General features: G+C 40.6%; 2 protein-coding genes across 6 annotated transcripts in view; one reads left to right on the top strand and one right to left on the bottom strand.

Moving 5' to 3' along the window:
* scly (selenocysteine lyase) overlaps positions 1-24,039 on the top strand; it is a 43,298-nt gene that overhangs the window by 10,500 nt on the left and 8,759 nt on the right. For 2 of the 5 annotated variants that reach the window (XM_072573051.1, XM_072573049.1), the window contains 6 exons: positions 238-399; positions 6,999-7,105; positions 8,462-8,498; positions 10,036-10,119; positions 12,889-12,991; positions 13,125-13,200. In XM_072573051.1, the coding sequence (XP_072429152.1) occupies positions 238-399; positions 6,999-7,105; positions 8,462-8,498; positions 10,036-10,119; positions 12,889-12,991; positions 13,125-13,200 (569 nt within the window). Of the gene's footprint in view, positions 1-237; positions 400-6,998; positions 7,106-8,461; positions 8,499-10,035; positions 10,120-12,888; positions 12,992-13,124; positions 13,201-15,625; positions 16,277-24,039 lie in introns of those variants that run through there. The other 3 variants (XM_072573052.1, XM_072573050.1, XM_072573053.1) reach the window with 3 other exon arrangements.
* The window catches only part of agxta (alanine--glyoxylate and serine--pyruvate aminotransferase a), a 28,439-nt gene continuing 24,603 nt past the window's right edge, over positions 20,204-24,039 (bottom strand). Inside the window, exons 10-11 of the mRNA XM_072573054.1 lie at positions 22,561-22,689; positions 20,204-21,061 (exon numbers count right to left, since the gene is read on the bottom strand). Of these exons, the coding sequence (XP_072429155.1) occupies positions 20,954-21,061; positions 22,561-22,689 (237 nt within the window). The 3' untranslated portion in view covers positions 20,204-20,953. The remainder of the gene's footprint in view (positions 21,062-22,560; positions 22,690-24,039) is intronic.

The raw sequence follows: 24,039 nt of genomic DNA, 5'->3' as shown, positions 1-24,039 counted from the left end.
TGCTAGTGGCCATATATTAGATGCTCTCTTCAATAGTCTCCGTTGAACAGAGAATTGATATAGTTCCCATTTTCATATTTAAGTAGCATTGTATTTACTGTGCGGTGCAGTAGCATATTCCAGATGAAGTTATTGGATGAAATGATTTAAGTGACTGCCTCAGTTCTATTTCCCAATTATATATATTTTGCATTGCATCCTGACTACAAACACTTTAACAAATTTGCTTGATTACAGCCCATTGCAAAGGTTTGTCAACAAGTGAAATCTTTAAATCAACAAAGAGGCCCAGAAATACCCCGAATTTTGCTGCACACAGATGCAGCTCAGGCAGTTGGCAAGCTGCAGCTCGATGTGCTGGATCTTGGTGTGGATTATCTCACAATCGTAGGACACAAGGTAAAGTATGTGTATGAGCCCAATTGTACATGCTAGGCTGGTGAACTAGACTTGTTGAGAAGGAGAATTATTTTCTCTGAAGATTACTTGACTGTGGAACACACTGCTTCAGAGGGTGTTGGAGGTGGAACCATTGAATTTTTTTTAAGTCAGAGGAAGATGGATCCTTGTTATTGACAATAGATAGGAATGTGGAATTTGGAACAAACTGATAAACATGACCGTATTGAATGGAGGCTCAGACCTGAAGGACCAAATGGCATGCTTTTACTTCTAATTTGTATTGTTTAAAACAGACCCACCATGAGAAAAGAAAAAGAATCAGAAGCACCATCTGGCACCAGTCCAGATCACAAGATGTCAATGCGTAGTTTTCCTCCTAATTTTTTTTGGTTCCTTCTGATTCTTTAATGATGCAAGGTTCTGGATGTACCGATTCTGTATTTCATTTACTGGTTGAATATTTGCCCCTTTCAGAGTCTCTAAAGGTAGTTTTTTCACCCCCTTTTCTCCTTTCAAGAAGGAAATTTGCAGAGAAAGTAGTTTACAGGGATATAGTGAGTGAAAGCAGCCCCCATGAGATTTTCTATTGCTTCTTCAAAGAGGAAGAACAGGAAGAAATTTGGGTGCTTTTGTTTTGCAAGCTAAAAGCTTCTGTCTTATTGACCCCACACAGTGATAGTCGACTGTCCATGTGCCAATTAAAAGGTTGTTGGCAGGCAGTTGTCTCCTAGTTCAGCAACTCACTGGCTGTCACTTTGCAGGACAAGGCAGTTTTACATCTTCAGGCTGAATACTCATGGGATGGCCAATTACCTTCCCTGAGGGGTGTTAATGAACCAGATGGGTCTTTATAATAATCAACACAGGATACATGGTCACCATTAGGGCATTTTGTTTCAGGATTTTATTGAATTTAAATTTCACTATCTGCCCTGGTAGGATTTGAATCCATATCACCAGAACATTAATGTGATAATCTGGATTACTAGTCCAGTGACATTACCAGTGCTTTATTTTAAATGCCTCCATTAACTCAATTTCAACCCGTATAAATTCAAAGAGAATACAGAAAAATCTAATTGACTCTGTTCTGCCTCCAAGGCCAACATCGTTCCTGAGGTTTGTTGTTCAACAAGGTATAGACTCTGACCTAAGATGTGTGTACGAGTGAGGTTCCTCAATTTGCATTCTAATCTCTTGGTGAAGAAGACCAACGTATTGTTATACGATGTACCTATCAAATAGCCAATTGATCACCAATTCCACTTGCTTCTACACAACTCTTAATGTCTCCATTAATATGATAAAATGCTTTTTACCCTGATGAACATGTTGGATCCATTCAGCAAATGCCCGACATGAACTTGCTTCATATACACCGTCACTGTGGTTTTCAGTAATCAGAGTTTTCCCCTATGATCTTACAGTCCTTTTTTATAACTTGTAGACCTTCAATGCATATAATGCCCCAGTGATAGAGTGTACATTGTTGAGTAGGTACTGGAACTGTGTAAAAGAAGTCGATGGTGAATCTCTGCATTTAGCACGCAAAGTTAGAGATCACAAATTTATTGGAATTTACAATGAAAGCGAAATGTAATCACTATGACAATGAAGAACCTGTAATGCCAGGTTTCAGAATGTTTGTTTGGCTGGGAATTAAGTTATTTATGTTTAAGACCATGAGATGTAAGAGAAGAGGTGAGCCATTTAGTTCATTAAGTCTGCTTTACCATTCAATGAGGTCATGGCAGATTTGATAATCCTCAACTCCATTTTCCTACCTTTTCACTATTGCCCTTGATTCCTTTACTGATTAAAAATCTGTAAATATTCCTAATGCCCCAGCCTCAACAGCCCTCTGCAGTAAAGAATTCCACAGATTCACTGCCTTCTGACAGAAGAAATGTATCTTTATTCTTCATCTCCATCTTAAGTGTCTGACTCCTTTGTTATGTGATTATGCCCGCTGGACCTTGACTGGCCAACATGGGGAAGCAATCTCTCCATATCTACTCTGTCAAGTCCTCTAAGAATCTTGTATGCTTGAATAACTCGATTCTTCTAAATTCCATTGAGTGCAGGATCAATTGACTCATCCTCTCCTCATCAGACAGTCTCTTCATACCAATATCAGCCTAGTGAGCCTCTGTGAACTGCCTCCAATGCCAGTATATTGTTCATTAAATTAGGGGTCCAAACTGTTCACTGTATTCCAGCTGCAGTCTATCTAGTGCCTTGCATAATTTTAGCAAAACCTCCCTATATTTGTACTCTATTTCCTTTGAATTAAAGGCCAACGTTTCACTTGCCTTCCTTATTACCCATTGAACCATGATGCTAGTTTTTATGATATGTAGACAAGGACTTACAAATCCCCTATTATGTCGCTTTGTGTAGTTTTTCTTCAACTTAAGTAAGATTGAGCTTCTCTATTCTTCCTACCTGAGTTATATTCCATCTGCCAAGTTTTTGCCCACTTGATTAACCTGTTCATATCCCTCTGTAGACTCTTCATGTCTTCTTCACCACTTGCCTTCTATGTTTGTGTCATTCCAAGCTTGGCAATAATAAATTTGCTTTCCTCATCCAAGTTCATCAATATATACTGTAAATAATGTTGCCCCCAACACTGATCCCTGTGGCACTCCACATATCACAGATTGCCATCCTCACAATGTCCCCCTTAACCTAACTGTCTTCTATTAGTTATGACTTGAGGGGCCAGTGTTGGACTGGGATGGACAAAGTTAAAAATCATATAACACCAGGTTTATTTGGAAGCATTAGCTTTTGGAGCACCGATCCTTTATCAGGTAGTTGTGAAAAATAAGATCATGCTCACAGAATTTATAGCCAAAAGGGTCCAGTGTCGTACAGATGTGATACAGTAAACAATTTTAGGTTAAATCTTTCATCTTTTTAGAATGGGATATGCTGGTTTCTGTTCTTTGATATGTAAAACCCAGAACTTCTTTTAAATTACATTCTCAAGATAGCTCAGCTTTTCTAACAATAGGTATTAAGTCTGTCTGTGTCCCAATGTTGAGTCAGACTGACAAGCCGTGAGACAGACTGACAAGTCCTCTGCATGGTTTTACATGGGTTCATGTGGTTTTTGAGCAAAATATATTGTAATTCTACAAAAACAAATTCACCCCATAAATTTGTATGTGTGCATATGTAGGAGCGGCAGAGTGAGTATGTGTGTGGGTGTGAGTGCACGTGATTGTGTGTGTGTGTGTGTGTGTGTGTGTGTGTGTGTGTGTGTGTGTGTGTGTGTGTGTGTGTGTGTGTGAGAGAGAGAGCTTGGTTATGTGTCTGTGAGAGGATGTGTATGTGGGTGTGAGTGCGAGGGATGTATGTGTGTCGTCTGAATCAACGTGGTATATGTGGTCTATCTCATACGCTGCAGGCAAGGATGCCCTGAGGCATGGTACATTGGCGAGACCTAGCAGACGCTATGACAACAGATGAATGGACTCCGTGCAACAGTCACCAGGCAGGAGTGTTCCCTCCCAGTCAGTGAACACTTCAGCGGTCCAGGACGTTCGACCTTGGACCTTTTGTGTGACCATCCTCCAAGGTGAACTTCGGGACTAGCAACAATGCAGAGAGGCTGAGCAGAAGCTGATAGCAAAGTTTGGTACCCATGGGAATGGCCTCAACCAGGACCTTGGGTTAATTCCACACTGCAGGTGAATCCACGACATAATATACCCTCTCGCTCTCTCTCTCGCTCTCTCTCTCTCTGTCCTCTGTCTGTGTTTTTCTTTCTTTTCTTTCTTTCTTTCTCTCTTTCTTTCTTTCTTTCTCTCTTTCTTTCTCTCTTTCTCTCTTTTCTTTCTTTCTCTCTTTTCTTTCTTTCTCTCTTTTCTTTCTCTCTTTTCTTTCTTTCTCTCTTTTCTTTTCTTTCTTTCTTTCTTTCTTTCTTTCTTTCTTTCTTTCTTTCTTTCTCTCTCGCTCTCTTTCTCTCGCTCTCTTTCTCTCTCGCTCTCTTTCTCTCTCGCTCTCTTTCTCTCTCGCTCTCTTTCGCTCTCGCTCTCTTTCGCTCTCGCTCTCTTTCGCTCTCGCTCTCTTTCGCTCTCGCGCTCTCGCGCTCTCGCTCTCTCGCGCTCTCGCGCTCTCGCTCTCTCGCGCTCTCGCTCTCTCGCTCTCTCGCGCTCTCGCGCTCTCGCTCTCTCGCGCTCTCGCGCTCTCGCGCTCTCGCTCTCTCGCGCTCTCGCTCTCTCGCTCTCTCGCTCTCTCGCGCTCTCGCGCTCTCGCTCTCTCGCTCTCTCGCTCTCTCGCTCTCTTTTTCTCGCTCTCTTTTTCTCGCTCTCTTTTTCTCGCTCTCTTTTTCTCGCTCTCTTTTTCTCGCTCTCTTTTTCTCGCTCTCTTTTTCTCGCTCTCTTTTTCTCGCTCTCTTTTTCTCGCTCTCTTTTTCTCGCTCTCTTTTTCTCGCTCTCTTTTTCTCGCTCTCTTTTTCTCGCTCTCTTGCTCTCGCTCTCTTGCTCTCGCTCTCTTGCTCTCGCTCTCTTGCTCTCGCTCTCTTGCTCTCGCTCTCTTGCTCTCGCTCTCTTGCTCTCGCTCTCTTGCTCTCGCTCTCTTGCTCTCGCTCTCTTGCTCTCGCTCTCTTGCTCTCGCTCTCTTGCTCTCGCTCTCTTGCTCTCGCTCTCTTGCTCTCGCTCTCTTGCTCTCGCTCTCTCGCTCTCGCTCTCTCGCTCTCTCGCTCTCGCTCTCTCGCTCTCTCGCTCTCGCGCTCTCGCTCTCGCTCTCTCGCTCTCGCTCTCTCGCTCTCTTTTCTCTCCCCTCACTCATCCACACAGACACTCTCTCTCATACACAAGCTGTCACTCATATGCACACACATACACGTACACACTCATTTGCACTCGCACTCACGCACACACACACACACACACACATACAAGTTTATGGGGTGAATTTGTTTTTGCAGAATTGCTGTATATTTCTTCAAAAACTGCATGAATCCACTATACAGTGGGCTTGTCAGTCTGACTCAACATTGGGACACAGACATACTTAATACATATTGTTACAAGAGCTGAGCCATTTTGAGAATGTAATTCAAAAGAAGTTCTGGGATTTCCGCATCAAAGAACAGAAATCAACATATCCCATTCCAAGATGAAAGATTTAATCTAAAATTGTTTAATGTATCACATCTCCATGACACTGGACTCCTTTGGCTATAAATTCTGTGAGCATGATCTTATTATCCACACCACCGGATGAAGGAGTGGTGCTCCAAAAGCTAGTGCTTCCAAATAAACCAATTGGACTATAACATGGTGTTGTTGTGATTTTTAACTTCTATTATTTCGCCAAACCTTTATCCATGCTGGTAGACTACCTCCAATACCATGGTGATATCTTAAGTAGCCCAATACATGATACTTTAATCAAATGCCTTCTGAAAATCCAAACATTTTAAATTCACTCTTGCCCCTTTATCTATCCTAAAGTTCTAGTAAATTTTGTAAGACATGATTACTCCTACATGAAGCCATGCTGGTTCTGCTGGATCATATTATTTAATTGTTACAACTTTGCTATTGCATCCTTTATTGTAAGCTTAAACATTTTTTCAAATATCAAGCTAACTGGCCAAAAGTTTCCTGTTTTATTTTCTCCTTCCCTTTTTAAATAAGGATGTTATATTGACATTTTTCCAATCCTCTGGGACTTTTCCAGAATCTATGGAATCCTGCAAGATTGCTACCAGTGCATCCACTACCTCTATAACTACTTCCTTTAATATCCTAGTGTTCATCCATCAGATCTAAGGGAATTATCGATCTATAGCTCCATTGGTTTCCCTAGCACTTTGTTTTCTATGATTTTTGTAATGATTTGCAGTCCTTTTGCCCTTGAATATTTTGTAAGTTTGAGATGCTACTAGTGTCTTACACCGTGAAGACTCTGAAAAGTATTTATTAAATTCCTCTGCCTGATTCCCAGTTACTATTTCCTCAGCCACATGGGGCCAGTGTTAACTTTGGCTTCTGTCTTCCTTTGTGCTTAAAGAAGTAAGATAGAATTACTTACTCTTGTATTTATCATAGAATCCCTACAGTGTGGAAATGGGCCATTTGGCCCATCAACACCAACACAAAACCTCCAAAGAGTATTCTACCCAGACCCATTCCCCTACCCTATTACTTTACATGTCCCCTGACTAATATACCTAACCTACACATCAGGGCAGCACGGTGGCTCAGTGGTTAACACTGCTGCCTCACAGTACGATGGACCTGGGTTCGATTCCAGCCTCGGGCAACTGTGTGGAGTTTGCACGTTCTCCCCGTATCGCCATGGGTTTCCTCCGAATGCTCCAGTTTCCTCCTGCAATCCGAAGATGTGCGGGTTAGATGAATTGGCCATGCTAAATTGCCCATTGTGTTCAGGGATGTGTAGGCCAGGTGCATTAGTCAGGGGTAAATGTACAGCAATAGGTTCGGGAAATGGGTCTGGGTGGGTTACTCTTCAGAGTGTTGGTGTGGACTAGTTGGGCTGAAGGGTCTGTTTCCATACTGTAGGGATTCTGTAAATTCTATAAGCTTTAGCTGTCTGTGTTTGTCTCACCCACGTAGTTCTACGGCCCACGGATCGGAGCCCTGTATGTATCAGGACCAGGCAAGAACTCGCCATTATACCCGATGTTCTTTGGTGGTGGCCAAGAAAGGAAATTCAGGCCAGGGTACGTTCTGTGGAAAAGCGCAGAAGAATTAATTCCTCTTTTGACCCTAGATTATTCTTGAGCAATGTATGGAGCTAATTCACAACTGGGTTTAACAATGAATTGCAGATAGAATTGAATACATAGCTTCAATCTCAAACTTTTTGGAGTTAAGGAGTGAAGTAATATTTACTACCTTTTAATCTGCCTGGCTTATTCCTGAATCTATAGAATTTTAGAACATAATCACCAATGTACCACTATCTTTGCAGCCATGTACTTCAGCACTCTGGGATGTAGAATATCAGGTCCAGGAAATCTATCTACTTTCAACCCATTAATTTCTCCAGTACAACCTTCTTACTAATATTAATTTCCTTCAACTCCTCATTCTCCCTAGCCATTTATATATTATCTGGGAGTTTACTTCTATCTTCCACACTTAACACAGAGACAAAGTAATAATTTAGCCTTTTTGCTATTTCTCTATTCCTGAATATAAATTCTGCTGATTCTGACTTCAATGGACCCATGTTTGTTTTCGTCAAAAGTTTCCTTTTCGCACATCTGTACAAGCTTTTACGATGTATTTTTATGATTTTTGCATTATTTCATTCAGATGCTGTTCTCTGTTTTCTTATCAAGTTCTTAGTTCTTTTCTAAGTGTCTTCTAAGAACCTGCCACTCTTCAGATTTAAAGCTATTTCTGGCATCTTTTGATTTTATTCAATGCTAAACTTCCTTTATTAGCCACAGTTGACTGACTTTATTTTGAATTTACTACCACGTTTTCATGCAAAGACTTAAAAAAATTACTTTTAACGCGCCCACTCCCCCAGCTTTGATGTTTCGTTCCGTCCTACCACGTAGCACCTCTTCCATAAAGCATATGGGATTTTTAATCATGTCTGCTCCAAAGAGATTTCACAACCCTTTTGATGACCCTCAATGATCATGAAGCAGCAATATTTGGTTTCACCTCCTGCAGTATATCCATCCTCTTACCCTTTTCCTTGATCTGGCATTTTGCAACTCAAGCCCTGAGATTTTTTTAAAATCTAGTTCTCCCATTGGTCAGTTCACTGCCGTGATGTTGCCTAAAATCTCTGCAATCTGACAATCCAGCTATTTAATGACCCTGTTAGGCAGGTTGATATGACCATAATGACAGATTTGGTTCTAATTCAAAAGATGAGGTCTGATTCAGTTTTGGTCTTTTTATTTCACCCAAAAATTGAAATTTAAAATTTCTCTCACTGTCTTGGTAGGACTTGAGAATAACGTGACTGATTTGAATGAACTACATATGTTTTAGTGAGTACATAAATTGTAAATCCAGAAATTAACTTTTCTGTTTGTATTGCAATCTCTTCCCAGAACAGAAAACACACCAATGATCGCAGGACTTGGGAAGGTAAATATTTTGCCCATACTATGTGATCATAGGATAGCCACTATTTTAGCTCAGCAGAAGCCGTCCTCTTCTACAGGTGCTATTTTGTAGGCTGAATCGTACTTATATGAAGATGAGCTGAACCCTCTCAGTCATTGTAAAAGTGCCAGAAATGATCTTCTCTGATGTTATGTGTCTGTATTCAGCTCTATAGAGATACACCCAGTTTCTTGGTTTCCATTCTAATTGGAATCATATATTTGAACCGCTGACCCTAGAGTATAACTAAAGGCTTTCATCCCTAATACCAGTGTGGTAAACCTCATCTACACCCAGTGCAAGACTTTGACTGGCTTCTTAAATGTGATGCTTAGAATTAGGCTCAGTAATGTAGCTGGAAGCAAACCAATGCATTTCGAAGATCTAGCACCACTTCCTTCCTTTCATACGCTGACCCTGTATCTTTTCAAACTTATACCACTTTCAAAGACCTACATTCATGCAGCCCCTTTAAAACTATAATTTGATTTTTATTACCTCATTAAAATATAGCACTCTCCATTCAGTGCATTGAATGCAAGCTGTCTTGCATCTGTCCGTTTCACCAGTTTGTGTACGCCTGTCTGAGTTCTGCCTTCCTCATTGTTCCTATGCTTCCAAGTTTAGCAACTTCTGCAACTTAGAAATTGTGCCCTGTACATCCGATGTCATTGTGATACAATCAAGAACATGATGTAGAGGTGCTAGTGTTGGACTGGGATGGACAAAGTTAAAAAATCACACAACACCAGGTTATAGTCCCAACAAGTTTATTTGGAAGCACTAGCTTTCGGAGCGACGCTCCTTCATCAGGTGGTTGTAGTTGAGAAGGAGAATCCTTCACGGTGACCTCAGTCAGTATGGGCATTGAACCAGTACTGTTGGCATCAGTTTGTGTCCAGCCAACTGAGCTAAACCAACCCCAAAATAAACTGTACAGTGTAGGAGTCATTTGGAAACCACCTGATGAAGTAACGGCACTCTGAAAGCTAGTGCTTCCAAATAAACCTGTTGAACTATAATCTGGTGTGTGTGATTTTTTTTTAACTTAATCAAGAACAGTACCTAAGATTGGTACCAGCAAAGTCTTAGGGGTTACCCTCAGTCTGAAAAATAACTTCACTAATAGTAATCACATAGCACCTCTTCACCAATTTTGTGTACACTTACGCATTTTCTTTCTATTATGACAGCCTTCAATTTTGCTCCTCCTGGGGGTTTTTGGGTGGTGGGGGGGTGTTGGGATTCAAACTCCACTTCAATGTCTCTGTACATATCAACCACACATCCTACATTCCTTTTCTCTATTCTGTACATGACATAGCAAATGTCCATCACCATTTGAATAAGTGAAACTCTGTGCAATGCATAGTGGGTAGTCCTTACTGTGCAGAGTCAATGGAAACTGATTAAATGGTAAATAATCCTTTCTCCATTAAATAAACAACCTGGTTTAAAAAAAATAAAATAACTTATGATTGATGGACTTCAACTTCATTTTACTGATCTCTTTCGTCAGGCTGCTGAATTGGTGGTCAGGAATCTCGAAGCATATGCCAGTCACATGCAAGAAGTGAGGGATTACATGGAAGAGAAACTGTTGGTATGTATGAATGTTTAGAAGTAACAAAATAATATTTTAAAGTAAAGTCACTTCCAACAGAGAGATGACTTGGTAGTGGTTTAACCTGAGGGTCACTGTGCCTCAGGCAAGGAGAGTCCTTCAGGGTAACGTCAATCAGTATGGGCATTGAACCAATACTGTTGGCATCAGTCTATGTCTATCCATCCAATTGAGCTAAACCATCCCCCAAAATAAACTGTACAGTGTAGGAGTCATTTGGAAAAAGGTTTGGAGTATACATAACCATTTGGGAAGGTATTGGATCTATATTTAACAGTATTAGAGGTTTAACTCTTCTAATCCCTGTATTGTTTATATACTAATTGTTTGCAGTGAATAGCTAACAACTCCATTATTGTACCATATGAATCGAAAAGATAGTGAAAGGTGAACTGCACTAACTTTGATCTTTGATCTAGCAATGTTTACGTTCATATGAACATTTGTGGTGAATGTTTTACATGCGTGTTGTATTATTGGAGACTGTGTAGTTCAATTGTTTAGAATATAGCACAGGTGTCCTAATAGTTTTCTGGGTAAAATGCTGCTCAGTGAAACAATAAATTATACAGACCAGTGATCCCACTTTGAATCCTGTTCTTTACTGAGCGAGCTGATCAGAATCGAGCTGCTGCAACTTTGTGAGGGTGAGGGGATAAAATATCACTGAGGTTTCTTCCCGATTATTAACCAGCGACTGCTTTGATATGCATCAGTTGAGGATAACTAATGGAACCTGATTTAAAAATAAGAAATATCTCATTTAAGATGGTGACAAAGCATATTTTGTTCTGAGTGTTGAGAGCTTTGGATCTCTATTCTGCAGAAAGTGGTGGAAGAATAGTCATTAAATACTTGAAGGTAGAGTTTGATAGATTCTTGATTGATTGATTAGGATTATCAGGGGTAGGCAGGATTATGATATTGAGGCCACAATCAATTTGGCCATGATCTTATTGATTGACTGAGCAGGCTCAAGAGGCTGAATAGCATACTCCTAAATCTAATATGTGCATTGGTTTGTCGAGACAGGATAAAGCTGGGGCCCTCTGATTGAACAATATGATATCCACAAACTGGACTTACAGGCAGAAAACATCCATTTGGATAATATTCAGAGTGCTGCTATTATTCTTGGATCATTAACCCAACAAGTGTTAGTACTAATGGAAGAGAAGAGAGGAATAAAAACTCAAGGTGAATTTCTCTTTTGTGTTTGGTCATTCTCAGTTCTGGAAGATGGCATTGAATGTTTGGGGAGACTTCTGTGCACTTTGAAGGGGCATGCAGAAAATGTATGCAGGTACAACATGCCATTAGGAAGGCAGTAATATATTTGCTGTCATTGCAGTGTGTTTGGAATACAGGATGAAGGAAATCTTGTTATAATTTCTACAGGGTTTTGGTGAGACCACAGTTGGAGTGCTGTGCGCAGTTTTGGTTTCCCTGTTTAAGGAAGGATAAGTTTGTTTTGGAAATAGTACAACAAAGATTCATTCGATTAATTAATGTAATGAGAGAATTGGCCTGTGATTAGAAGCTGAGTAAATTGAACCTTAATCCACTGGGGGGGGGTCAGACAAATGAGAGGTGATCTAATAGAAGCATACAAGATTCTGAAAGGTCTTGAAATGGTGGACATGGGATAGTTTCCCCTGGCTGAGGAACCTAAAACACAGGGCAGAGCTCAGAGTAAGGAATTTAAACATCGAGGGCTGAGATGTAGTGTAACTTCTTCACTTATGGATTGTGAATCTCTGGAATGGCCTATCCCTGAGGTTGTTGACGCTCAGCCACTGATTATGTTCAAGTTGGGACAGATCTATTTTAAATCTCTCCAGGAAAGAAAGGGATTTGAGGAGCAGGCAAATGTCAGCCATAATCATATTGAATGTTAGAGCAGGCTTGAGGGGCCACGTGGTCAACTCCAATTTCTTAGATTCTATCATGATAGGTACTGAATATTGCAATGTTGTAAGACTTGGATAGAAAGGCAGAGGCAGTCCATCAAATTCCAGTGCAAAGAGAACACTGGCTGTCTTTGTAATTAGAGTCATACTCTTAACAGCTGAAAAATGTGTTGCTGGAAAAGCGCAGCAGGTCAGGCAGCATCCAAGGAGCAGGAGAATCGACGTTTCGGGCAACGTCGATTCTCCTGCTCCTTGGATGCTGCCTGACCTGCTGCGCTTTTCCAGCAACACATTTTTCAGCTCTGATCTCCAGCATCTGCAGTCCTCACTTTCTCATACTGTCAACAAACAGTATTTCAACACCGTCTCAAACATCAAAAACTGTAAGTACAACAAACCTTTATCTACCCACCTCCATAACCAGCACTCCTCAAACATTCCAGAAGCCCGAAACGTCGATTTTCCTGCTCCTCGGATGCTGCCTGAACTGCTGTGTTTTTCCAGCACCACTCTAATCAAGAATCTGGTTTCCAGCATCTGCAGCCCTTGTTTTTACCCTGTCTTTGTAAATAAACAGGTGGTCACAATGTATCACTTCCTTAAGTTGTCAGGCTGTACACATCACTGTGCTGCAGTTGATTGCAGGATGGGCTTAGTCCATTAGATTGTGTATCTGGATGCATAAAGTGGTTTCATCACAGGAAGTTGACTAAGACATGATTAGTCTATTAAGATTGTATTGAAGAGAATTGTTGAATCTACTATTTATGTTATTGCTGTATGTTACATGATTAATGAGTAAAATTTATATCTTGATCTTTTTCTGTTCTTATTGCAGACTGTCTTTGGGAAGGATAGACTCCATTTCAACAGCCACTTTGAGGGCTCAGAGAGATTGCCTAACACCTGCAACGTGTCTATTCTTGGACCTAACCTGCAAGGTACTGGCAGAACTGTACTCTTAGTCTCAGTAAATCTGGTATTAATAAACACCCAAAAAGCACAAGGTTGGGGAATGTTTGAGTCACTACTGTGAATGTGTTATGCCACAGTAACTATTCCATTGTGTGCCAGGTCGGACAGTGCTGTTACATTGTCGAAGGCTGTTGGCTAGTGTTGGAGCTGCTTGCCATTCAGACAAAGGCAATAGGTAAGAGGTCCCCAAGTTCACTCCTGTGATTCTGGAATAGGTGACAGAATAATCTTAAATGTCATTATGTCATCACTGCTATCCTCAGACACCTTGCTTGTTCCTCTCTATAGTAAGATTGAATTGTAACAGAATTATTACAATTGTATTTACAGATGTAGGTTTGCTCACTGAGCTGGAAGATTCATGTTCAGATGTTTCATCACCATACTAGGTAACATCTTCAACCTCTGGACGAAGCATTGCTGATGATTCCTGCTTTCTGTTTTTATATTTGGTTTGGTGATGTTATTTCCTGTGGTGGTATCATTTCCAATGGTGATGTCATGTCCTGTTCTTTTTCTTAGGGGCGGGAAATGGGATCCAAGTCAATGTATTTGTTGATAGAGTTCTGGTTGGAATGCCATGCTTTTAGGAATTCTCGTGCATGTCTCTGTTTGGCTTGTCCTAGGATGGATGTGTTGTCCCAGTTGAAGTGGTGTCCTTCCTTATCTCTATGTAAGGATATTGGTGAGAGATGTTCATGTCATTTTGTGGCTAGTTGATGTTCATGTATTCTGGTGGCTAGTTTATTGCCTGTTTGTCCAATTATAGTGTTTGTTACAGTCCTTGCATGGTATTTTGTAAATGACATTAGTTTTGCTTGTTGTCTGTATAGGGTCTTTCAAGTTCATTAGCTGCTGTTTAAGTGTGTTGGTGGGTTTGTGGGCTACCATGATGCCAAGGGGTCTGAGTAGTCTGGCAGTCATTTCCGAGATGTCTTTGATGTATGGGAGAGTGGCTTGGGTTTCTGGATGTGTTTTGTCTGCTTGTTTAGGTTTGTTGCTGAGAAATCTGTAGACTGTGTTCATTGGGTACCCGTTCTTTTTGAATACACTGTATAAGTAATTTTTCTCTGCTATGCGTAGTTCCTGTGGATCATCCATCCTAGGACAAGTCAAACAGAGACACGCACGAGAATTCCTAGAAGCAGAGTTCCAGTTGGAATGCCATATCAACAAACATATTGACCTGGACCTGATGTACCACCCCTGAGAAAAAGAACAGGAAATGACATAACCAACCCAAAGAAACCCAAACATATAAATAGAAAGCAGGAATCATTAGCTATACTTTGTCCGGAGGCTCACTGAAGACGTTACCTAGTATGGTGATGAAATGTCTGAACTTAAACCTTCCAGCTCAGCGAGCAAACCTACATCCAGAACCTCAACCTGAGCTAGAAATCTTCTCAATACTTGTTAATTGTATTTACAATTAAGATAAGGATTTTGACTATTTTCTGGATGTAGATGGTATCCATTTTTAAAAACTAGGAGGGTTAATAGTTCTGATTCAATAATATCTTCCTTGCCATTTCGCATTTAATCACCTCATTGCTTGATTTAAAATAAATAGTAATGGGGAATAGTTTAAAAAATGGAAAGTTACGGTTTAGTTAAAGACCGTTTTGTATATTCAGCACTATGACCTATTGTCATTTTAATTATAAGCATATAATGTCAGATTTCAGCCACATAACTGCTGCCCATTGTCCCTTCCACACTGCTGAAGGATGTTGATGTTCTCCCGAAGTTCCCTCCCTGATGTGTCATGTTGGAGACTGAAAGTACGCAGCTGATCAGTGCATGTCGCAGTAAAGACTGCTATTTTAAAATCTGTGGGCAGAATCTTCCCAGCCCTGAATGACATAGGGAATGGCAAGAAAATTGGGAGAATCATATGAAGTAGCCAATGGGAAGCTTCCCAGAGTTGAGAGCAGAAAATCCCATTTTCAAACCAACTGTTGAGTGGAGAGACAGGATTTTCAATAGTAATCGGAGAGAAGCAATTTCCCACATGAAAGTCAGAGCAGTGAGCTCGTGACTCCAGCTTACTACTTACTCCTGCAGGCCTCCATCAACCACCTACATCTCAGAGTACACTCCATGTACAGCCACTGCACAACCTGCCAAACCCAAGTCAAGAATGAAATACAGGATCAGAATCAGAACTGGATGTCCCCTCAGGATAGTAGAATCTGGGCAGAGAAACCTTGCAGAGAAGTGGATAGATTTAGCTGGGGTAGATGGGACCGGAGTTGGTCATTTATTTTTCATTGTTGTAGAAACCTGATCATCCAAAAATTGAATTGATGGCAAGTCTGGAGAAAGCAAAATGAATTTCCTCCAGAGAAATGAAAATAGCTGTCAGACAAGCATGTACCTTGTTGGTGAAACCCCTTCAAAGGGCACCTGAATAATATCTGGTTAGGAATTGGATTAAAGGTTTCAAGCAAACATAAAGGTAGAGGGAATTAATTACTCCCTTCATGCTTGTCTGACAGCTATTTTCATTTCTCTGGAGGAAGTTCATTTGGTGGGCTAAATGCATTTATTTTCTTTCTCCCTCTCACATCCTGTAACCATCAATCTTGCTTTTCTAGGCCTTCCCATGTTTTGCTAAACAGTGGCATTCCCTATGAGGTGGCAGAGAACGCACTTCGCTTGAGTGTGGGACGTGCAACATCAAAGGAGGATGTAGATGCCATCATAGAAGATCTGAAACAAGCTGTTAGTGAAATTGAAATGTGTGCTGCACAATCTGGGAAGTAGCACACAGCAATGAACTTAATACTGCCAACAGGAATCCAGGGATAGAAAATGGTAGTCATGAGCGATGCCTCTGATTTCTGCTAGGTTGGGATAATGTTTTCAAAGCAGTTGGAGATGATATTTCTATGATCCTCTGCGTTGGTATTTAAAACTTAATCCTCCAAACATACCTCACCGACAAAACTGGTTGTACTTCTGGGTTGAAGTAAAGGCCATTGTGTATTTATTTAAAGAGGCAGATAAAATTAAACCTGTTTAGACAAAGGCATTGATAGGCAAAATTTAAATTAGTTATTTTTTTAATTTGCCAAGGGACTGACTATTGTGCAGCAAGGAAATGGTACTCTGCATTTTGTGTTAGTCATTTTTAATTAAATAACGCCGGGTTACTCCCAATGCTGGATTATATACTTAATATAAATATGTGTTTTTCATGATAAACTCATTCAGATGAAAGCAATAAAACATATATCACTGAGAAATATTTTCTCATAATTTTGGATTGAATATAGCAACAGCCTTTTTCAAGGGACATCTGAACTTATTTTTCTACTGCTTCCCTATGGGGAGAAAGTGAGGACTGCAGATGCTGGAGATCAGAGCTGAAAATGTGTTCCTGGAAAAGCGCAGCAGGTCAGGCAGCATCCAAGGAACAGGAGAATCGACGTTTCAATTCCTGAAGAAGGGCTTATGCCCGAAACATCGATTCTCCTGTTCCTTGGATGCTGCCTGACCTGCTGCGCTTTTCCAGCAACACATTTTCAGCTACTGCCTCCCTCTACCAATTAAGAGTTTCCAGTTATTTCTAGTCACAGACTCTCTATCCACTAGTTCTGATGAGTGGTAAATTGCAGTGGTTTCAGTTCAAGTGGCTTAGCAGGTACTGTGTTCTGTAGCATCTGACTCCTTCAGTGACATTCTGACCTGTGACTCAAACCTAGGTATTCATCATTATAGTGGCTTGGAAGTGATGGACAGTTAATTATCGTGACTTCTACTCTTCAGGCCATATTTTGAAACCATATCTTTCCCATGATTTTCCATCTAAGATCATATATTTATGGATACTGTCCTCTTGCTTGACAGTGTTAATGAAGTTCTTCATTCCTCTGGCTCAAACATGCCAACTGCAAAAGCCAATAAATCTCTTAAGGAAATGGATTCAAAGCTAACAGTTAATTTAGTAACCAGTAATTCACAAACAAAAATTTATGGGCACCACTATTACTTTATAGCAATAAGTTAACTATGGTCTGTTGTGAGATTTTTCACCGGTGTCTTCAGGGATTTAATTTCATGTTGACCTTTGCCTCATGGTATTTGAAGCAATTTTCTTTGAAAGCTGTTTGGTTGTGTTTGCCGAGCTGGGAATTTGTGTTGCAGACATTTTGTCCCCTGTCTCGGGAACACCCTCAGTGCTTGGGAGCCTCCTGTGAAATGCTTCTGTGTTGTTTCCTCCAGCATTTATAGTGGTTTGTCTCTGCCACTTCCGGTTGTCAGTTCCAGCTGTCCGCTGCAGTGGCCAGTATATTGGGTCCAGGTCTATGTGTTTGTTGATAGAATCTGTGGGTGAGTGCCATCCCTCTAGGAATTCCCTGGCTGTTTGGCTTGTCCTATAATAGTAGTGTTGTCCCAGTCGAACTCATGTTGCTTGTCACCTGCGTGTGTGGCTACTAAGGATAACACCAACTAGCCATGAAACGACACGACCAGCTATCCTTAGCTTCACAGGATGCTCCCAAGCACTGAGGATGTCCCCTAGACAGGGGACGAAACGCCTGCAACACAAATTCCCAGCTCGGCGAACAGAACCACAACAACGAGCACCCGAGCTACAAATCTTCTCACAAACTTCTTTGAAAGCCTTAGACACAATAAATTGTCAGAATGAAATCAGTCTGGCGTGCCTGTTCACAAGTGCCGAAAGCTGAGCTGGGCCAGTACACTTAAAACATTACCATTTCCCAGACAAATGCATAATTGCATTACTATGTCCAGTCCACAAGGAGGAGTTCAAAATCAGTTCAGCTAGTTATCCCCTACCAGGCTACATTCAAATATTAGGTAAATGTCAGGGGTTATATCATCAAGTAACACCTAAGCAACAGTTTGGATTTTGCCACAATCACTTCGTTCCAGATCTTATAGCAGCCTTGGACTAATAAAGGACAAAAAGAGTAAATTTCAAGAGATGAGGTGAGAGTATCTGCCTTCAGCATCAAGGCACCATTTGACAGAGTGTGACAGCTAGGATCCCTGATAAAATTGAAGTCAATAGGAATCTGGGAAAAAGAACTTGCCATTGTCTGATGTCATTTCTAACATACAGAATTAGGATGATGATTGTTGGACACCCACCATCTTCAGCTGCTTCATCAATGGTCCTCGCTCAAAAAAATAAGGTCAGAAGTGAAGTTGCTCATCGAGTTCACAACATTTGCTTTAATTCACAGCTCCTTAATGAAAAGAACTGTCTATCTGCCTGCAGCAACAGTGGTTCAGTGGCTAGCCCTGCTGGCTTACAGTGCCAGGGACCTGGGTCTGATTCCACCCTCGGGTGACCCTGTGGAATTTGCACGTTCTCCCTGTGTTTGCGTGGGTTTCCTCCAAGTGCTCCAGTTTTCTCCTCTAGTCCAAAGATGGTTAAATGGATTACCCATAGTGTCCAGGCATGTGTGGGTTAAGTGGGTTAGCAATGGTAAATGCATGGTTACAGGGATAGGGTGTGAATGTGGGTAGGATGCCCTTCGAAGGTTGGTGTGGACTCTGCACCAAATGGCCTGCATCCACTGTAGAGATTCTATGATTCCAAGCTCTAGACAAAGTCCAGCCTTGAGCTGAAAAGTTTCAACTTAATTGCTCAAAACAAACCAAACCTTGAATACCACCACCCCATCCCAAACCTCCCTATCCTTCCCAAGTCCATTAATGTTCTGTCATCTTTGAAATATGTACACAACTTTCCCAGGCTTGCATATCTGATTCCTTGCATGAGGTTTCTAGGCCTGTCGCAGTACAGAGATAGTTTTTAATAAATTATCAAATGACATTGTACATGACAGTGACAAAGGTAGGCTTCCCCTCCTTGACCTTTTTGAACTTGCTGCAGCCTGACAGTTGATGACACAGTTTTCCTCCAACATCAGCCTAGTGCTGTACTGCTGGATGGGATTGCTGTCCTAGGGGGTTTCAATTTTGTCTTTCTAATTGTTTTCAGACCATCACTGGGAGTAACTTCTCTTACAACTCATGCAACATTACCCTGGTGTCCTACAAAAATTGGTCTTTTGTTCCTTGCTGTTTATTGTTTTCCATGCCGCCACTTGACAACATCATGTGAAAGCACAGCTTTAGCTTTCACATGGGCCCTGACCACATCCAGCACTATCTCGCCACCACTTGAGTTGACTTTAAGTGATCAAATATTTTTCTAACAGAGTACCGGAGGGGCAGAAATATCCTTCAACTAAACGTTGAGACAACTGAAGCCATTTTTTTCAAGTCGTCAAACTAGCTGACACAGCTACCTATTCCGGCTCTATTCCTGGCAACACCCAGAGATTAACCCACAGAGTTTGCAATTGTGATGTAACATTTCACCCGGAGTTCCTGCTACTTCCAACGTATATTTATCCCATCTCTTAAGACCATTTATTTCCACATTACGTGACTTTGATCCACCTCAGATTATCTGCCGTTCGAACCCTCATCCTTGCCTTTGTTACCTCCAGATTTATCAATTTAAACATATTACTGACTGATCTTTCACAATCTTTCATCTGTAGGCTGAGGTCATCCATAACTCTGCTACTTGTGTCTTAATTTGCAGTAAGTCCCATTCATTAATCGCCCTTATGCTCACTGACTTGCTTCTCAGTCAAACAAGGTTTTAATTTTAAGGCTCCTATCAAATTGTGTTTGTGCTTGTGTTACATTTGATCAATATTTGTTGAGATAAAGATTCAGTACATTTAATGACCATGAATCACCTCATATTTTGATATGGAATATGAAACAATAATATTTCTCTTAGATACCTGCCAAAGCGATGCTATAGTGAGATGAGTTATGATGTATGTTGAGAGAGGAATATTGGCCAGGACATCAGGTCAGTGTCCCACGCCTATAAAAGTTCTGCCTGGGAAGTTGGGAACTTTCACATTCATTTCAATAGCTAGTGTAATGTCATATCAGAAGGCTGTGACATTTGACACTGCAGCACTCCTCAACACTGTCCTGGAGTATCAACCTAAAGTAGAAATCTAAAGTATTGAAGGATAGATGGGGGAAAAAGAAGTAAGCAGTTTAAGATTGGAATTATAGAATGCATCTGAATGTGTAACTGATCGCATGTCTAATGAACTGGTTGTGAGGTTTTGCAGAGCAATTTAAAAATTAATTCAAGAACATACCATTGAAATTTGTTTATTCAGTAGATACATGGATGTGGGGGTCCGTTGAATTTTACACTGTAATGTATTAAATTCATGCAACACAGTTGTTATAGTTACATATTGAGGTCTCCCATCTCCATAATGCCTCAATTTTTCAGAGTATCCAAAAAGCAGTCTCTACAATAAACTCCCTTTCCTGTTTCAGTCACATAATTGCACTAACCTGATTGGAAGGGTGAGATTTTGTCATTTAATTTGTTTATTGCTTGATTTATGTCATTGTGTAGTAATTACAATAGATAATTATGACCCACGGCCCAAATCCATTCCTCGCCCTCATCCTCTGACATCTGAACCTATCAGGGGACTTTGCTAAAGCTGAGATAAATAGAAAAATGAAGTTCTTTGAAATGTTTGTTTGCAGAGAGAATTAAGATTGGTGACTGATACTAGGACAATGTTCAAATACACACCAGCTTCCAAAATATTTTGTTGCGAATTCAGATAAGATTGAATTTAATAGTGCTCTTCAGTATTATGTAATAGATCCTTTGTATTTATATGGTAATAGATATCACAAAGCAAAACAACATTTGGCCTTTTGAGTTTCATTTTCTAATCGCTAGGATTCTGTACAGTTGGAAGTATGTTCTGATTTATTATACCAAAGGCAAAGTAATTCAGGTTTTGTTATTGAAGGATTAGCTTCCTGTTCGGTCAGCTGGTTGTTAGATCCCAGAACCATTCCATACCTTCAGCCTTGGCTCAGTGTTTGCTTTTCTTGCACTGCGCAAGTGCATCCTTCAGAGCTCTGAGCACAAGGTCTGCATTTGCTTTTGTACAGTTGATGCCCATTAATCCAATCCTCAAAACCTAAGATCAGGAAATAAATTGATTTAGTTATAGATTGCTTAGAAATGTTAGTCTAAATCCATTAATCCCACGTTCCAAATGGAATATGTGATCATTGCAATTGAAGTGGTTTAAGACAAAGAGAATAAATATTGTAGTTCTATTTTCAACCTACCTTTGGGCATGTTCGGGAGTTAATAAAGAATTAACTTCTTTACACCTTAGAATGTTAGAATCCCAATAAGTACAGGACAGGAAAACATTGCTTGTCTTCTACTTTTAATGTCTTAATTTGACATTAAGAAACCAGTGCCCAAAAAATGGTAACAATAATGATGTTAACCATGAATGATTATAGGTTAACTTTCTGGCTAATGTACAAAACAGAGAAATAGAGAGAACCACTAGCTGTAGAAAGATAACAGATACTAAGGTCTGCTCTTTCAAGGATTAAAGAACAGGTAAGATAGGAAATCTTGCGTGAGGGAAGTAATTCTGTAACAACTAAAACAGGATGTATGACTGGACTGTATAAGGAATTCATGAATCAGCACCTAATGAAGTTTTATCTGTGATGTCTACTATTGATACAGGTGAAACACTGTGAAGGAGCATGGTCTTCAACAGTTCTTCAGAGTTTTTGAAAGATAGAACTAGAAACCAAAACCCACATGTACAATGTTGCTGTGCTTGGGTGACTAATCTATTGAGTTTATCCCATATATTTATCTATGTATCTTGGGCTTAATATTATTCTGAGACCACAACACTCAACTGTTAGTGAACCACCTCCCTGTGTCGCCATGCCATTCTGCTAGAAATACAAGAGTAAGGAATTTGCCCTAAAATTAAATACCAGTCCCACAAGGGTGAACTATATGACTCCTTCCTCCAGCTGCTTGGCCTAAAACATAAGCCCATAGAATCGTCTTCTGCACAAACTTAAATCTTAGAGGCATTTTCTCTGTTGGCCCTTCTGAAGGGAGCCTCTGGCAGTCATCTGCTAACATAGTTTAAAACTGAAGACCTACCAGAGAGCTGAAATGAACTGCAAATGAGGTGTATGCAATTGTTTCTACACAGCTACCGCAGTAAGATTAGGAACTTGCCATGTATGCAATCCCAAGTGAATAGAATAGTTTAATCAAAGATTTGTTTTTGTTCAGGCAGAATAAAGTGAATAATGCAGGTGAGTGGAAACAAATGTGAAAGATTCCTCAAAGAGTTGTTGTTTTAAAGTCAGAATAATCAACTGTCCCTTCCCCATGCACACCACCCAGCTCTTTTCCCAAGGCCTTAGCTATGCTCTAATACCTTCAGGCAATGCTTTATTTCACCACCACATTAATCCCTTTACATAATTTACAATTTGTAAAGTTCATCAGCTGCATGTGTAGACCTCACCTTATTTTAGTTAAATTTTTCCTGCAAACTGTACAGATAAATGAATAACATGAATATCAGTACATGCCTTTAATCAATATACCAGGTTATTTTCCCTGTAGGTGGACCTCACGTACCTTTCCAATAGTAGGCCCCAGACCCCCAGTGATTTCAATCTGATATTTATTCATGATGAAATCCGTGATGTCTTTCCACTCATAGCCTTCTGGTACTGCAATTGTCGTAACTGTGGGCAATCTAATGGCCTGAAGAATGAAAAACAAACTATTTTAATGTCTTTCTTTCCTTATTTGAACCACCCCATTTTCATTAATGCCCTATTTTATTTCAGGACTGGATATTGAAGGCCTTGAGTTTATATGCTGCACATTAGAACGAGGCAATTTCTTCTAGTTTGTCTTTGGGTTTAATTGCCATTTCCATGAAGGGTTTCTTAATGATCTCAGTATTTTGCCATATATCAGTGACTTGAACAAAGACTTGAGGTTGTATGTGCAAGTTTACAAATGGTACAAAGATATTTCTAAGATTAATTTGTGTAGTTGGGGCAAGGAAGTTACAAGAATACATAGATTAATTTGGTGGGCCAATTGAATTTAATATGGGGAATTCTGAGATTATCTCTTTTTATTCGCTTGTAGAGCATGGGTGTACCCATCCTTAAGTGCCCCTGAGAAAGTGATTGTGAGCTGCCTCTTGAACCACTTCAGTCCATATTTGTCAGTAGACCCCACAATGCTGTTGGGGGGGGGGAAATCCAAGGTTTTCACCTAGTGACAGCAAAAGCATGGTGATATATTTTGAAATCAGGAACAGCGTGGTGAGTGGCTTGGCGGGGTGAGGGGGGGGGGGGAGACCTTTTGTAAGTGGTGATGTTCCTGGGTATCTGCTTCTCTTGTCCTTGTAGAACCAGTCATGAATTTCGAAGGTGCTGTCTAAGGCTCTTTGGTAAATTTCTGCAGTGCATCTTGTAGATAGTAGCAGCAAATGCACTACGCGTCAGTGGTGGAGTGAGTGGATGTTTGTGGACGCGGTGCCAGTCAAATGGGATGTTTTGTTCTGGATGGTGTCAAGCTTCTTGAATGTTTTTGGAGCTACACCCATCCACGTGAGTGGAGAGTATTCCATCACACTCTTGACTTTTGCCTTGTACATGGTGGACAGGCTTTGGGGAGTCAGGAGATGAGTTACTCACTTTGGTTTGGAAGCCAAATCACCAATATTAATGGGAAGAGAGAAAGAACTGTGGAGGAAGACTGGTATTATTTGGGTCCCCAGGTACACATGTCACTGCAGGGACTTGGTAAGTTTATTATTCAGCTGCTCCTAATCAGAGCTCCTACCAGTGTTTTATCTCTTCAAAAGAATGCTATTTTATCAGCGTTCCTTATCTCCTGCTCAAGCACCCATGCCTCCCTCTCACATTACCCTACCCTCTTCCATCCCATAGTTTCTTCATCGCTCTCAGCCAATGGACAACTGTAATATCACTTGAGACTGGTTACATCCTAACCGTGCCCTTCACCTGAAACACCTATGAATATTATCTCATACATTTCATTTATAGTGAGTGTGTGTGTGTCCTGGTGCTTTAC

This window comes from Chiloscyllium punctatum, chromosome 6, assembly GCF_047496795.1.
Source record: "Chiloscyllium punctatum isolate Juve2018m chromosome 6, sChiPun1.3, whole genome shotgun sequence".
NCBI lineage: Eukaryota > Metazoa > Chordata > Chondrichthyes > Orectolobiformes > Hemiscylliidae > Chiloscyllium > Chiloscyllium punctatum.
This window is presented reverse-complemented; position numbering and strand designations above follow the sequence as displayed.